Here is a 15,520-nt window from a genome sequence, read left to right on the forward strand (position 1 = left end):
CATGTGGACTAGCATGAGGGGAGGTGACTTTTTGATAATGTGTGATCTCAATTTGGGGCACATAGACATACACAGCAGTATAACAGTTAGTCATATTTGCATGATTTGAGCAAAACGGTTTCATTCATGCCATTCTGTAGATCTGATGCTGTGCTTGGGTTCTTTGTTCTACTACATGACCCAATTTTGTCCAACTTTAGCTGTCACAAATATCCGACTCTTGAATACTTTGGTATACAGCAGAGGCCATGCTCAACTGGACTCAATGGTTGCAAGGTGCCTAGCTCCTGTGTCTGCAGTACAAGTACAAATCATCCCCTGTCCACCACAGTGTTTTACGGTTGGTATGAGGTGTTTGTGCTGATACGTGTTTGGTTTGAACCAAAACCAAACCTACGCATTATGGGCAGCCAGAAATCTCCACTAGTCTGTCCAATGAGCATTGTTCCACAAGTCTTGAAGTTTGATCAGAGGCAACATTGCAGACGTAAGCTAAACTGCCATGTTCTTTTTACTTCCCCAGTAAAGAGTTAGGTAACAAATAGGATTAACTTTTGGACACTGCTGTGTGTGTATTTATTAATTCACTTACCACCTACATAGTCATTTACTTTTCCTTATCCTCTCTTTTAATTCAGAAGCTACTTTGTCCTGGAACTAAAAGAGCCATTGCCAGGATATGCTAATTAATCTTAATGATCAGCTTGAATTTCGCATAGTAGTAATTTTGCAGCAAAAGCCAGAATTACGACGCATGTGTGGCTGTGCATGCCTGTTTAAAGGCCTGTTTGTGTGCAGTTAACACCCCCTGGAACATCGACTAGGTATGTTTCTTACAGCATCAATCTTTAGTGACCGCCCGGTCATGAGATACTGGCCAGGCAGGGGACTCTAAGGAATGGCTTCCTGTTGTAACATCAGCTCTCAGTGACCGGTCATGTAGGCCAGGAATGGGACTCTAAGGAATGGCTTCCTGTTGTAACATCAGCTCTCAGTGACTGGTCATGAGATACTGGCCAGGCATGGGACTCTAACGGAAAGGCTTCCTGGTGTAACATCAGCTCTCAGTGACCGGTCGTGAGATACTGGCCAGACATGGGACTCTAAGAAATGGCTTCCTGGTGTAACATCAGCTCTCAGTGACCGGTCATGTAGACCAGGCATGGGACTCTAAGGTATGGCTTCCTGTTGTAACATCAGCTCTCAGTGACCGGTCATGTAGGCCAGGAATGGGACTCTAAGGAATGGCTTCCTGTTGTAACATCAGCTCTCAGTGACTGGTCATGAGATACTGGCCAGGCATGGGACTCTAACGGAAAGGCTTCCTGGTGTAACATCAGCTCTCAGTGACCGGTCGTGAGATACGGGCCAGGCAGGGGACTCTGAGGAAGGACTTCCTGGTGTAACATCAGCTCTCAGTGACCTGTCATGAGATACTGGCCAGACATGGGACTCTAAGGAATGGCTTCCTGGTGTAACATCAGCTCTCAGTGACCGGTCATGAAATACTAGCCACGACTAACACCGGACCGTACTTCACTTGCTTCACCAGACTGCAATGAGATAATGCCTAGGCTGGGGTCTGGGGACCCCAAGAAAGGCCTTCATGGTGCAGCATCAGTAGTCAATGACCTATGGTAACACACTGGCTGGGTTTGAGACCCAAAGAGAGGGCTTCCTGGCAAAGCATCAGTCCTCAGTGACCTATCATTAAATTCTGGCCAGCCTGAAGACCCTAAGGAAGATTTTCTCAGGGCAGATTTAGTTCTCAGTGATCTAACATGAAATACTGGCATTCTGCAGCTTGACATAAGATGAAAATATGGTATGTGGGGCTGCTGGGCACAGAAGAGTGGATATATACTTATTACAAGTTTACCTCATGTGGCTGCCACCGATAGGTGACACTACAGACTTGTTCAGTAGTACCTGTCTGTGACTCTTCATCTTCGTGATCATTCCAGAACATGATATTAATGACCAGACTGCAGAACAGCAGGCTCATACAGCAGCAGATTCTCTGCACGCGGGTGAACGGACTCCAGGGACAGCGAGTCCATACAGAAAACCATAGATGGTCTTTAAGGAACTTCTCGACTGTGCCTGAAAAGAGCAGATACCTGAAAATAAAGGGCAACAGCAAAGAATGAATAGGATCAACATATTACTTGAATTTGAATTATTTAAGGCTACTTTCTGAAGTACACATTGAAGTGACCTTGAGCCACATAAACTGACCTTATTATGATAACGTACATTAGAGGCTACTTAGAATGTCAACAGTACAACAAAACTATTTTTGCTTTAGAGCTACAACCAGGAGAATTACAACTGCTGCTAAGTGTGCCTGGAGAAAGTTCAACAGTCCCATAGTTGTCAGTGCTAAGGGTTTTCCACAAGGGTCCATATTGGTCAGTTCGGCCTCTCCTCCTCATTCATTCAGTCAACTCTGACTCTTATTGACCATGTGTACACCAGATGTCTCCATCAATCACTGCTTCTTTCAGCTATTGCATAGGCATGTTCATAGCTTCACATAAGGGGCCATACGCAATTCCCTTTTTCACCTCAGTTTTCTCCTACGTGATATTTTTACACCTTGCCATAAAATTCCCTTTAAATCACCAGCAAGCAGGAAAACACTCAAAATAAATTTGATAGTACTTGTACATCAACTTTTAGGTACTTTTTCAATTGTAAAATGCTAAAAAGTAATTTTTTAGACAAGATGAAAATTATCTCCTAGGAGATAACTCAGGTGAAAAAGTGAATTGCATATGGGCCGTGCTGTCTATCCATCTTAGCCTCTGTCGTCCTCTTGTTCTTTTGCCCTCAATTGTTCTAAGAATCAAGGATTTCTCCAAAGAATCTGATCTTCACATTATGTGACCAAAGTATTTGAGTTTTAATAGAAGTATCAGCCTTCTAGTGGACACTCTGGCCTTATTTCTTTAAGTATTGACTGGCTAGATCTTCTAGCAGTCTAAAGGCTCGTACACACGTCTGATGAAAGGCAACGACGGGTCCGTTGTCACCTCCCGCTGGGCAGGTTTTCAGCAGACAGTACAGCGTGTGTACAGTCTGTCGGTGGACTGATAAGGCTGTTTCTGAGGGATCCGCCCGGCGGATTGCTCAGAAACAGCCTTATCAGTCCACTGACAGACTGTACACACGATGTTCTGTCTGCTGAAAACCCACCCAGCGGTAGGTGACGACGGACCCGTCGTTGCCTTTCATCAGATGTGTGTACGAGCCTTAAGGAATTCTCAGTAGCTCAGTTTGGCCTACATTAATTAAATATCTATTGTCTACAGTGCTTCCTCTTATAAGATCAGTGTTCTGTTGATCCGGGCACTGATGTAAGACATGGTTTTCCCCAGAGCATGGAGTCTAAGGAGTATGGATCAATGGGCTGCTACCCCTAATGGGCAGCTGACCACTTTGCTAGTTGTGACTACCAGGCCACGACCCTGAAAGGGTACCCCACTGAAGACAAAAATACCAGGAGGGTGAACTCTGCAGTTTGGAGGGGACACGGACGGGGCAGGTGACAGGAAAGGCAGAGCCAAGGTCACTAGTTAAGATCAGGACTGGCGGCTGGCAGAGTAGGAGCCGGTGACAGACTGAGGTCAGGACTGGGGGCAAGCAGAGCCAGGTGGCAGACTGGTAATAGAGGGCGAGGTTGCATGCAGAGACCTAGTTCGGCAGCAGAGAGCTGCTGTTCCAGGGGAATCACAAGCAATATTTGGACTACTGCTTAATTTTCTCTGTCCTAATAAGCCTAGTGGGCAACCTGAAAGTGGACCTAGAAAACTTCAGCTTGTACACCTTTGGCTAGATGATGCTGAGAAGGGTCAGATCAGTCATCTCACCCCACTGTCCTCACCTCAGGGACCTCAGGTTGACTGTAGAAGCCGATGGAAAGATTCGATCCAGCTGACAATCTGCAAAGTCTGAAGCGAGCCAGGAGTCACACAGGAAGTACCAGGTCTTCTGGGCCTCCAGATCCGTCACACTGACGCGGTGTACATACCTGCCAGAGAAAGCAGCAACATGAATGTCTGGAATCACTTACACCAGAAACGGAATCGTCCTAACATTGGAGAAGACGTTCTATTTAAAGGACAACCGAGGTGACAAGTGACATGATGAGATAGACATGGTTATGTACAGTGCAGAGCACACAAATAACTAGGCTGTGTTCCTTTTTTTTCTTTCTCTGCCTGAAAGAGTTAAAAATCAGGTATGCAAGTGACAGTTTCTGTCTGGGTCAGACTATAGCATAACTCACTGATAAGTAATTACAGCCATACAACACTTTCCAGCCAGTAAATGGCTTCTGAGAGCAGGAAAGAGATAAAAAGGGTCAATAATTCATAGAGTTGAGCTCTAGCATACTTCAATGAAGGTGTCATTGAGCAGAGACAATGAAACAGTAAAAACTTAAAAACTAGATATAAATTAAAAATACAACTGTGGGATATCTAAAAAAGTATTTTTTAGGGGAAGGAGGATAGATACAATTGTTTTTCCTATTAGTTTATTTTCACCTCGGATGTCCTTTAATATGATATGATTTGTATGTGTAGTACAGCTAAGAAATAAAACATTAGGAGCAGGCGTACGAGAGGATTCGCCGCTGGTAGACTTGGGCGCAGGATACAGCCGGTATATGGCTTATCCTGCTCCTGCACAAGGTCCCGGCCGTGTTAATTACTATTCCCCCTCCAGGTCCACGTGGATGGTGGGGAATTATGTAATTCGGCTTCCAGCGATTGCTGGAGGCCGAATTACAGTGTTTTAAAAGTAACTTCAGCTCCGTCTTCTGACGGCGCCGAAGTTACTCACTGAGCACCGCTATAGCACTAGTTCCTATTGCGATCTATGGTGGCGCCGGCTCCGCCCAAGTCTCCTGCGCTGGAATTCCAGTGTTCGAGGCGCAGAGGCATGAGTCTAATCTTGTTTCCACTTTCCAGCACAGGAAGAGTTAAGAAGCTCCAGTTATTATCTATGCAAAAAAGCCATTGTGCTCCACGACTTTCAAAGTCGCAGAGAGCTCTGTCTTCTGATGCTTATTATCACAAGTGTCTGTCACTGTTTTGTTTTGTTTTTTTCTGCAGAGAACAGTTCAAAAGTTCACCAACCTGCTCTGTAAATTAGCATGCTGAGTGTAATGTGTAAACTGCAAATATTAGAGAACGATGCAATATTATAAAAAAACAACTATATAACTGAAAATAAAAATGCGAGAATATTTTCTTTTCTACTAATGTTCTAGTAATTATCCGTACTACACATACAATTCATTATATCATTTTTATTTATTTTTTTGCTTCAAGGGCAACTGAAGCGAGAAGACTATGAACGCTGCCATGTTTATTTCTTTTTAAACAATACCATGACTGGCAGCCCTGCCGGCCTGTTTGGCTGCAGAAGTGTCTAAATAACACCAGATAACAAACATGCAGCTAATCTTGTCAGATCTGACAATAATGTCAGAAACGCCTGATCTGCTGCATGCTTGTTCAGGGTCTATGGCTGAAAGTATTAGAGGCAGAGGGTCAGCAGGACAGCCAGGCAACTGGTATTGCTTAAAAGGAAATAAACATGGCAGCCTCCATATACCTCTCTCTTCAGTTGTCCTTTAAGTGTCACTCTAAACACATGAACAAAGCACAACCAGGTAGAGACCTGCATCTAACTACAAAGTACAAATCCTCTAGGATAGGGCAAAACTACATTTCACTCACAAGAACAAGTTCTATTCTTTTTACTGAGGCATAGTTAATACTCATTGCAGATACCATCATTAATATTATAATATACAGTTTATTTGAGTGTTTGCATTCCATTGAAAAAATACATAAAAACAATTAAAAACACACTGAGGATGTGTCCCGGCTGGACTCTGGAACACTAATTAGACTTCTATAGATATGCAAGGTAACAGGTGCTGGAGCAAGAATTATGCTTTTATTACACTACATATATTAAGACAAAAGTCATAAATACATATCTAATAAATAGAATAGAAATTCCTGTCAGAAATCCTCAGCGCTTGATGTAATAGCTGGGTGTCTGCAGCCACCAACACACTGCTCAAAACGTAAGCAGTGCCCGCCACCCAAACAATAAAGACGCCAATGCTCACTTATTCATAAATACAGTAACCAGTTTATTTCAGCAAGGATACGTAAAAACAGTATACAAATACTTACATTGTGGGCCCTTATGACAGGGACCCTTAGATGTAATGCTCGTATCGTGTGTATAAAATGCGCTAAAATTTGACAGGAAGAACAGTAGACAGATGTCCAATCTCCAGTCCCCGACTGGTTTCGGCTTTCCCTTGACGACTGTGGAAAGCTGAAACCGGTTGGGAACTGGAGTCTGTCTACTGTTCTTCCTGTCGGATTTTCATGTATTTGATGTACACGATACACGAATTACATCTAAAGGGTCCCTGTCATAATGGCCCACAAATATGTACATTTTATGATGAAGCCTGAAAAGAGACCTATCAAATCCTACCTAGGTGGCTTGAAATTGGCCCATTTCAAGCAAAATACAGTATAGTTGCATACACAATTTGCATAATCCTGCATTAATTTAGAATTATATGCATCACATTGACCATGTTAACCCTTTTTGTGTCTGGACAGCTACTACCACATACTATTTAACCCTTTCTCTGCATGCAGACCCACCACTACTGAAAGTGTGTCTGAGACGACATGATGACATGATGCGACAAGCATGTGTATGTACATTGCAAAACATATTAATAACCAGGCTGTTTGTCTTCTTCTACTTTGCTGCATGAAAGAGTTCATTTTCAGGCATGCAAGTTACTGCTTCTGTCGGTACCTTTTCAGGAATATAGTAAACATCACTGATAAGCAAATTAAAGCCATAAATGTTTTTCTGGCAGAATACAACTTCTGAGGACAGGGGAGAGATAGAAAAGGGTCAATATTTAATGTATTTTCACTCTGGGAGTCTTAATAGACTGCCATTGAGCAGAGACAATAAAACATTCAATCTACTTTGTAAATGTTTAAATATAAAATAAAACCATGGGATATCTAAAGTCATTTTTAGGAGTGGGAGGATAAATGTAATTGTTTATCTCACCAGTTTATTCGGATTTACTTTAACCCTTTACCTGGATGAACAGCTACCCCCACATAATCCTGCCCGTAGAACCATCACTACATTTAAAGGGGAACTTGAGCCTAAACATACTGCGATTAAGTTACAATAGTTATGTTAATTAAAATAGATAGGTAATATAATCTCTTACCCACCCTGTTTTAAAAGAACAGTCAAATGTTTGTGATTTCATGGGGGCAGCCATCTGTTTGGTTGAAAGGAGGTGACAGGGAGCATGAGGCACTGTTCCAACTGTCCTGTGTCCTGATCACCCCTCCCAGCTGCACACGCTAGGCTTCAAATCTCAAATTCAGAATTACAAAAAAAAAAAAATTGCACCAAAACAGCAGAAGGAGAACAACAACATCAGGGGATAAATGCCCGGGCAGTTTTCTTCTGTGCCGCTAAAAATGAGGCTTGGGTAAGAAAAGTTCTGATGCTGTGAAACTGTTAAAGAAACACCAAGCCTTTTCAGTGCTGCCGAGTAGATTTTTAGTCTGGAGGTTCACTTTTAAGCTTTCCAACCTGCACAGATTTGATACTAGTTCTTAAATATATGGCTCAGTGGAAGTATATGTATTACACATAACAGCATCTGCTCTCAGCACTCACCATGATGGACAGCTCCCAGAGTTACTGTGCCACAACCTAAGACTGTGGAGCTCTCCCAGGTGCCGTGTTTTCAGAAGAAAGACATCCACTGCCCCCCTGTGGAATATCTCCTTTCCTGCATCTGTCAGCAGATGGGGGTCACTCTGTCCTTCTGATCCGTACAGGGTCAGCACCACCTACCGGGGTATAAATGAGGAGGAAAAAAGTGCAGTCAGGTGGAAATGGTCAGTAAGATACTTATAATTCCAGTAATAATTCAGCAATAGTTAGCCAATCAAAAAATGTTTAGAAAGTGTAATTGACTGGTCCAGTTCCAAAGTGCATGCAATCTGCATCAAACTTGTGATAAGGGACCTGTGCACTTTGCATCAAACTAAGTGATCACTGTTAAGGTGGCCACACACGATACAATAAAATGATCCGATTTTACAGAAATTCAATAAAAACGATCGTATCTCCTGAAAAATCGAAATCTTTTTTTTTCATTCGACTGAAAAATCCAATCAGATTTCCCATTTTGTTTCAATTTTTATCAATCCGGAATGCCAGATATTTCTCTTCAATTTTTTTAACCTCCTTGGCGGTAAGCCCGTGCTGAGCACGGGCTAAGCCGCGCAGGAGGATTTCTCAGGCCCTGCTGGGCCGATTTGCACACTTTTTTTTGCAACACGCAGCTAGCGCTTTGCTAGCTGCGTGTGCACTCTGAACGCCGCCGCTCCGCGCTGAATCGCCGCGCGCTCCCCCCCCCCCCCAGACCCCGTGCGCTGCCTGGTCAATCAGTGCCAATCAGCGCTGAGGGGTAGATCGGGACTCCCAATGACGTGGATGACGTGGATGATGAAATTAAAAAAAACTGCTCTGCTGCCCCCTGGCGGTTTTTAATAGACTGCCAGGGGGGTTAAAGATTGTATGGTGTATGTTAGATTGTCAATTTATTAATATACACACCCTAGCAATTTTCTCAGAGTTTCCAATCATTTTTATCATAATTGGGGAAAAATTGAACATACGTGTGTGGTACATTGGTCAGATTTTTGAAATGTTACAATCAGTTAGAAAAATTAATTGCAATTCTTAAATTGAACAGATATTTAAAAAATTGTATGGTGTGTGGCCACCTTTAGGTTTTAATAATAAGACACCCAAAACAAGCAACAATTAAACATACACGGTTTTCCATTAGGAGCACAAAAAAGTCCACTGATTGGACTGATTTGGTCGGATCAGGTCATTACGGCTATTAATAAGGGTAATGACCCAATTACAATTACGTGAAATGTCACATAATTTGCAAAATTACGATTATGGCCGCAATCGAAATTACGAAAATTTTGCATTTATGGGGAATTTCATAATTACGATATTTTTTTGTAATTACAATCGTTTAGGTAACACAAACACATCATAATTTCATGTTTAACATGGAAATTCATATATTCTTAAAATTGTGTTCCAGTCCAGAGCCTCCTGATACATTTAAAGCGACAGCACGTGCAGGGAACGTGGCATTATCAGATATTGCAAGGCCCAAAACCAAGTGTCTCAGCATGCATGACCACTATGTGCACCTTGACAAAGAGCACCCTTCTTAGAAGTGGCTGCAGGTAGAGCCTCCTGATAAATTTAAAGCAACAGCACGTGCAGGCACCTTTGCATTATCAGATATTGCAAGGCCCAAAACCAAGTGTCTCAGCATGCATGACCGCTAAGTGCACCATGGCAAAGAGCACCTGTCTTAGAAGTGGCTGCAGATAGAGCCTCCTGATACATTGAGGCAGGGAACACACTTGACTGTTTTTGTACGCGTTTTCTGCACAGAAAAACTAAGAACTCATGTTAATCAATGGGCTAGTGCACATGTAATGTGTTTCTCGCATGCAGAAAAAAACCTGACATTCTGCATCCTGATTCTGCACATTTTGTCAGTTTTCTGTATCAATGACATCAGCTGCTGTGAAAAAACGCGTGCGTTTTCCTTCATAGAAACACACTTGGTGTGCAGAAAAAGTATGCAGAAAAACACGCGCAGAAAACTGAAAGACAAGTGTGTTCCCTGCCTTAAAGCGACAGCATGTGCAGGGGCCTTTGCATTATCAGTAATTGCAATCAATGACTGACTTTCCTGAGTTTAGTCATTACCTAAACGTGCATAATTACTATTTGAAACAAAATTACGTCCATTTTTGTAATTAAAATAACTTTGTTTCTATAGAAATTCCGAAATGTTGCGTGAAATGCAAAATTGCACCGAAAAATGAAATTACGAAACCGAAATTTTGCTTACGGAATTCCGAATTATGGTTTGTATGGCAATTACAAAATTATGAACTCATGTCGTAGTGGCAAAATTCGCGTCCGTAATTAAGGAAACGCAAAATTATGAACATTTTGGCTCAACACTAATTACAGAGCCCGGTGCTCAGTCCTGAGCGCCAAAGCTGGGTGCAGCCATAGCACTAGTGCAAGAGTAATTTGTGGTTCTTGGGAATCGCCAGTCTCTGAATTACATCTCCCTTTGAGTTGCTATGATTAGGGAGTAGTATTTAACGCTGGCGGGGATTTGAGTGACAGCATGGTGAGCAGTCATTTGGATCTCCCTGCACCCAGCTCACTGACGGCCGAATGACACGTATGCGATTTGTCCAGTCTTACAATACAGCGTAGGACTTCTTCAGATGGATGGATGACCTTTACCTGAGAGGTGGTCCCGGCTCCCATACGGTGCCCAGTGCAGACCTTGATCACATAGCGGTAGTGAGCGGCAGCATCGTTATCTGGGAGAATGGCGACTCTGACCTGCCGGAGGAAAGCAGAGACCCCAGGCTGATTACTGGTCCACTGTGGAAAGGAAAGGGTCATCTGTGTGTAGAGCTAAAAGCCACCTAAAGTCACTGCAATTCATATTATATACAGTATATATGTCGGTTCTCCCTGCTGAGATCTCACTGCTGAGAAATGCCACGATACATACATACATAGACAAACGACTATGGTAGGGATTAAATTGTGAGCCCCTCTAAGGGACAGTTAGTGGCAAGACAATATACTCTGTACAGAGCTGCGTAAGATGTCGGCACTATATAAATAATAATAATAGGTCACACTTTGTAACTGTTGCGATGACTGTACACTTTGCTCACCTTCTGCAAGTCCTCCCGATCTTTCCTGCTTGCCCAGAAGACCACAATCAAGAAGAATCCAACCAGTGAACCGAGCAGGGCCAACCCCACCGGATTATTGGCCGCATTAGCAAACAACATGACAGTGTCACTAAGATCCACCACGTGAGGCATGACCAGGAATGTGCTGGCAAAGAAGGTCAGGTGGTCACACAGGCAGTGCGTCTCGTAAACTGAACTTCTGGCACCAACCTGCAAACACAAAACCGGACAGAACATCAAACGCTGCAATAGCTCTATGGAAAAACTTTAGTGACAGAAGGCAGCCATCTTTATTTCTTTCTGTAAGAAATGCCAGATGCCTGGCTGGTATGCTGGTCCTTAGGCTTCTCTAGTTCATAGTCACTGGTGGGACAAACATGTAGGGTGAAACTTGAAGTGAACCTATGATGCCATAGACATGTGTATGTACAGTGCCAAGCATACAAATTATTGTAACAATCTGCTAGTGTATGAGGGCACTAGCAGACAAATAAGACAATCCCAGCAAGGAAAGTGTCTTACAAACAGTGACAGTAGAAGGCGATACTGTCATTGATACAGATATTAAGAATGGTGAACAGGCAGGGTCGGTAACAGATCTGACATATAAGGTACAAAATCGGCAGGCAATAACAATGTGAGGATTCAGGCAAAGGTCGGCAACAGATCAGATTGCCAGAGGTACAGAATCGTAAGGCAGAGAGTAGTCAGAGAAACAGGCAAAAGGTCAAACACAGTATAACAATCAACAGTAATATATATTTATTCCTGAGCTAGTGTGAAATTCCCGGGGTCCTGGTGGTTCAAAGCACACATGGATCTGACTAAGGTCTGAAGCCTTCACTGCGAAGTGCTAGCTAGAGCAGACAGTGAGCAAGTGTCAGCACAGCTCTTAAATAGCCCGGGTAAGCAGGCAACCACGCCCCTAAGCCGCTTGGCCAATCAGGGACCGGAGGTTGAGCCATGCGTGTCAGCTGACAGGTCCTTAGAGTATAAGAGGGGCGTCGCTGACAGCGCATGTGTCCACCCTCATTTGCAGTCTGAGAATCATGCGGCCGGATCTCCGCATGTACACTGCTGACACCATCCCTGACAATGCTGACAGCCGCACCTGAAGTCCCAGATGCGCTGCCAGCGGAGGAAACCGCAAGTGAGCTGGTAAGCACAGATTTACTGACAATTATGCTGTGTTCCTTTTTTTCTTCTTCTTTCTCTGCCTGAAAGATTTAAAATCAGGTATGCAAGTGACAGTTTCTCTCCAGTCGGGACCCAGTCGGACTGCAGTGTGACCCTCACTGATAATTAATTACAGCCATTAACCACTTAATGGGCGGTGGGAGAGTGGCAGGCACAGGAACGCCTAACGCTGAATAGCATCATCGCGGTCCTCATGAGGTTAGCAGAAAATGAGCGCTTGCGCGTGTTCCCTGCAGGGGGACACAGGAGGCCGTCGCGAACAGCCTGCCAGCCGCAATTGAAGCTGGCAGGCTGAAACAAACAAAAAAAGCAATTATTTATGTGTACAGCCCTGCTATCTAGCATAGTGCTGTACATGAGACAGAGCTGTCACTTAACTGTCCCTCTTCACAGCTCCCAATCTAATAACATGCATAGGCTGATCTTGTTGTGTACCACACATGCGCAACAGTCAATCATTCATAATCCTTCACGTTTGTACAGAAATTGATCGTTTCAGTTAATTGCACCTCAGACGTCACTTCCGCATTTCTGGGATCGTTCATGTGTGTATACAGGTTGGTCGTTTAAGATCGTTGACCTTCCATCGATGGTTGGTCAACGTTCATTTAGATCAGGGGTGTCAAACTCAGATACAAAGTGGGCCGAAAACGGGGATCTAGCCGTGGGCCAACCTCAAAGTCTAATGGCCACCTTATACAGTTCCCTGGTATCTAATTGCCCCCTCCAACTCCTATATAGTTCCTTGGGGTCTAGTGGTGGTTATCCTTTCCCTATACAGTTCCCTTATGTCTAGAGCCCCCCCCCCCTTCCCCTATACAGCTCCCTGGTATTTAGTGGCCCCCCCCTCCTTCCCCTATGCAGCTCCCTGGTGTCTAGTGCTTTCCCCCTACCTCCCCCATATGGCTTCCCTGGTGTTCTAGGGCTTCATCTCCAATATGGCCTCCCTGGTGTTCTTAAGTGGGCCAAACACAATGCAAAGTGGGGAAACTCCTTGAGGGCCAAATTGAATGGTTTTGAGGGCCAGACAGGGGCGTAGCAATAGGGGTTGCAGAGGTAGCGACCGCATTGGGGCCCTTGGGCCAGAGGGGCCCCGGAGGGCCCTCCCTCAACTGCAGTATTAGCTCTCTATTGGTCCTGTGCTCATAATAATCACTTCTATAGATACGAATAGTAGTGATCATTAACAAACTGTTCGCGAATCGCCATCCCCTTCATGCACCTGCGACACTGTAGATGCCACTGGCTGGTTTTGGTGCGCTGTATCAATTGCTATGTATAAAGTGCTTGGGGGGCCCCATTGTAAAACTTGCATCGGGGCCCACAGCTCCTTAGCTACGCCACTGGGGCCAGATTTTGCCTGCAGGCCGGAGTTTGACATGTATGATTTAGATCAAGGTGTGAATGTACCTTTAGATGTCCTGTGTGAGGAAGTGATGATAAATCTCATCAGCTGTGGACCAGACAGCAATAAAAGCAACAATCACAAACCTGTGTATTTTTTGTTTGCAGTCTATGTACGTTTTTTATGCTTTTTCCGTCTTGCATTGTTAATAAATATTTACATTCAACAAGGGAAAAAATACCTTATCAGATTTTTTTTTCATGTGATCCGCATACAATTTTGATTACCCATAGGATAGCATTGTATGTGAATTGTATGTATATTGCATATGATTTGCATACAGTATGTGGAAAGAAGGAACTTGCTGTGTGATTTGAAAACACACATAAGATCACATTGGAAATAGCACACCAATGTGCAGCCCCTAGACTTACACTATGCACGATTTTGCATGTGCGGAAGACGCATGCGGTTCTAATAAGTGTTCCCTGTTTCCATAAGGATATTACATTTTCCATGCATTTTTCTATATATGTGAATTTTCATGCTACTGTATGTAACATCTTTGCAAATGTTTGCATGCATCTAGCGTAATTGATTATATATGGGAAACAGATGGCGCGATACTCTGCAGCACGCTTTCCAAATTGTTTTCGGAGCGGAAAGGACAACAACAAAGTAAGTATTCAATGGAAACTATTCCATTGAAACTGCATTGCTTTCAATAGTACTGTGAATTTTGGCTATGCCAGTTTGCACTCAGTGGAAATGGACCCTAAGAATGCTTTGAGTCAGGGGCATTGCTAGGATTCTCAGAGATCCCGGGCACTTTTGGGCAACTCTAGTCGGAAAATGGGTGTGGCCACACACCAGAATGTGGGTGTGGTTATGAATTGGAGCCAAATTTGCATAAACTTAACAGCAAATTTGGCTCCAATTCATAACAGTCGCTACCTCTGGAGTTCATAAATAAAATATATTGACTGTCTTTACTACAGTCGTTGTGTGTCTACTTGGAGGAGGTAAGTCCACCACTACCTCCTCTATTTACCAAGAATTTGGTTTTTAAGCTCATTTAGCTTCCTTTTATCCTTTTGACGGCTCATTTCTATGATAAGCTTTAGGACCAGCATTACGTTGTTAATAAACGTCAGGACCAGCATTAGGCAGTTAATAAACTTCAGGACCAGCATTAGGTTGTTAATAAACTTCAGGACCAGCATTAGGTTGTTATAATGTGTCTGAGTACACTTACATGACAGCCGTAGACACTCCACTCTCTCCCATCGTGATCCCAGAAGACACACTGAGTGGCAAATAAGTTGATGGTGATGTCCAGATTGGTCCTGTGTGTCCAGACACTGGCGTTGGTCACTGATACGTTGATATAGTAAACACCGGTGCCATTGAGGAACTTGTCTGGGGTGAGCACCCAGGTATATAAACCATCTGATGGAGAAACCATAGGCATACATGTGATATAAGTAGAGTTGGGCCGAACGGTTCGCCTGCGAACGGTTCCATGCGAACTTCAGTGGTTCGCGTTCGCGTCCCGCAGGCGAACCTTTGCGGAAGTTCGGTTCGCCCCATAATGCACATGGAGGGTCAACTTTGACCCTCTACATCACAGTCAGCAGGCCCAGTGTAGCCAATTAGGCTACACTAGCCCCTGGAGCCCCACACCCCCTTATATAAGGCAGGCAGCGGCGGCCATTACGGTCACTCGTGTGCTGCCTGCGTTAGTGAGAGTAGGGCGAGCTGCTGCAGACTGTCTCTCAGGGAAAGATTAGTTAGGCTTAACTTGTTCCTGGCTGGCTGCATACCTGTGCTGCGAACCCACCACTGCATACCTGTGCTGTGAACCCACCACTGCATACCTGTTCAGTGAACCCACCACTGCATACCTGTTCAGTGAACCCACCACTGCATACCTGTTCAGTGAACCCACCACTGCATACCTGTTGTGTTCAGTGAACCCGCCACTGCATACCTGTTCTGTTCAGTGGACCCGCCACTGTATACCTGTTGTGTTCAGTGAACCCGCCACTGCATA

The 15,520-nt window shown here is 44.0% G+C and overlaps 1 protein-coding gene across 1 annotated transcript in view; it reads right to left on the reverse strand.

The window, feature by feature from the left end:
* The window catches only part of PKD1L3 (polycystin 1 like 3, transient receptor potential channel interacting), a 96,328-nt gene that overhangs the window by 68,048 nt on the left and 12,760 nt on the right, over positions 1–15,520 (reverse strand). Inside the window, exons 4-9 of the mRNA XM_068260935.1 lie at positions 14,723–14,916; positions 10,905–11,135; positions 10,459–10,560; positions 7,765–7,940; positions 3,887–4,033; positions 1,930–2,120 (exon numbers count right to left, since the gene is read on the reverse strand). Of these exons, the coding sequence (XP_068117036.1) occupies positions 1,930–2,120; positions 3,887–4,033; positions 7,765–7,940; positions 10,459–10,560; positions 10,905–11,135; positions 14,723–14,916 (1,041 nt within the window). The remainder of the gene's footprint in view (positions 1–1,929; positions 2,121–3,886; positions 4,034–7,764; positions 7,941–10,458; positions 10,561–10,904; positions 11,136–14,722; positions 14,917–15,520) is intronic.

This window comes from Hyperolius riggenbachi, chromosome 11, assembly GCF_040937935.1.
Source record: "Hyperolius riggenbachi isolate aHypRig1 chromosome 11, aHypRig1.pri, whole genome shotgun sequence".
NCBI classification, from domain to species: Eukaryota; Metazoa; Chordata; class Amphibia; order Anura; family Hyperoliidae; genus Hyperolius; species Hyperolius riggenbachi.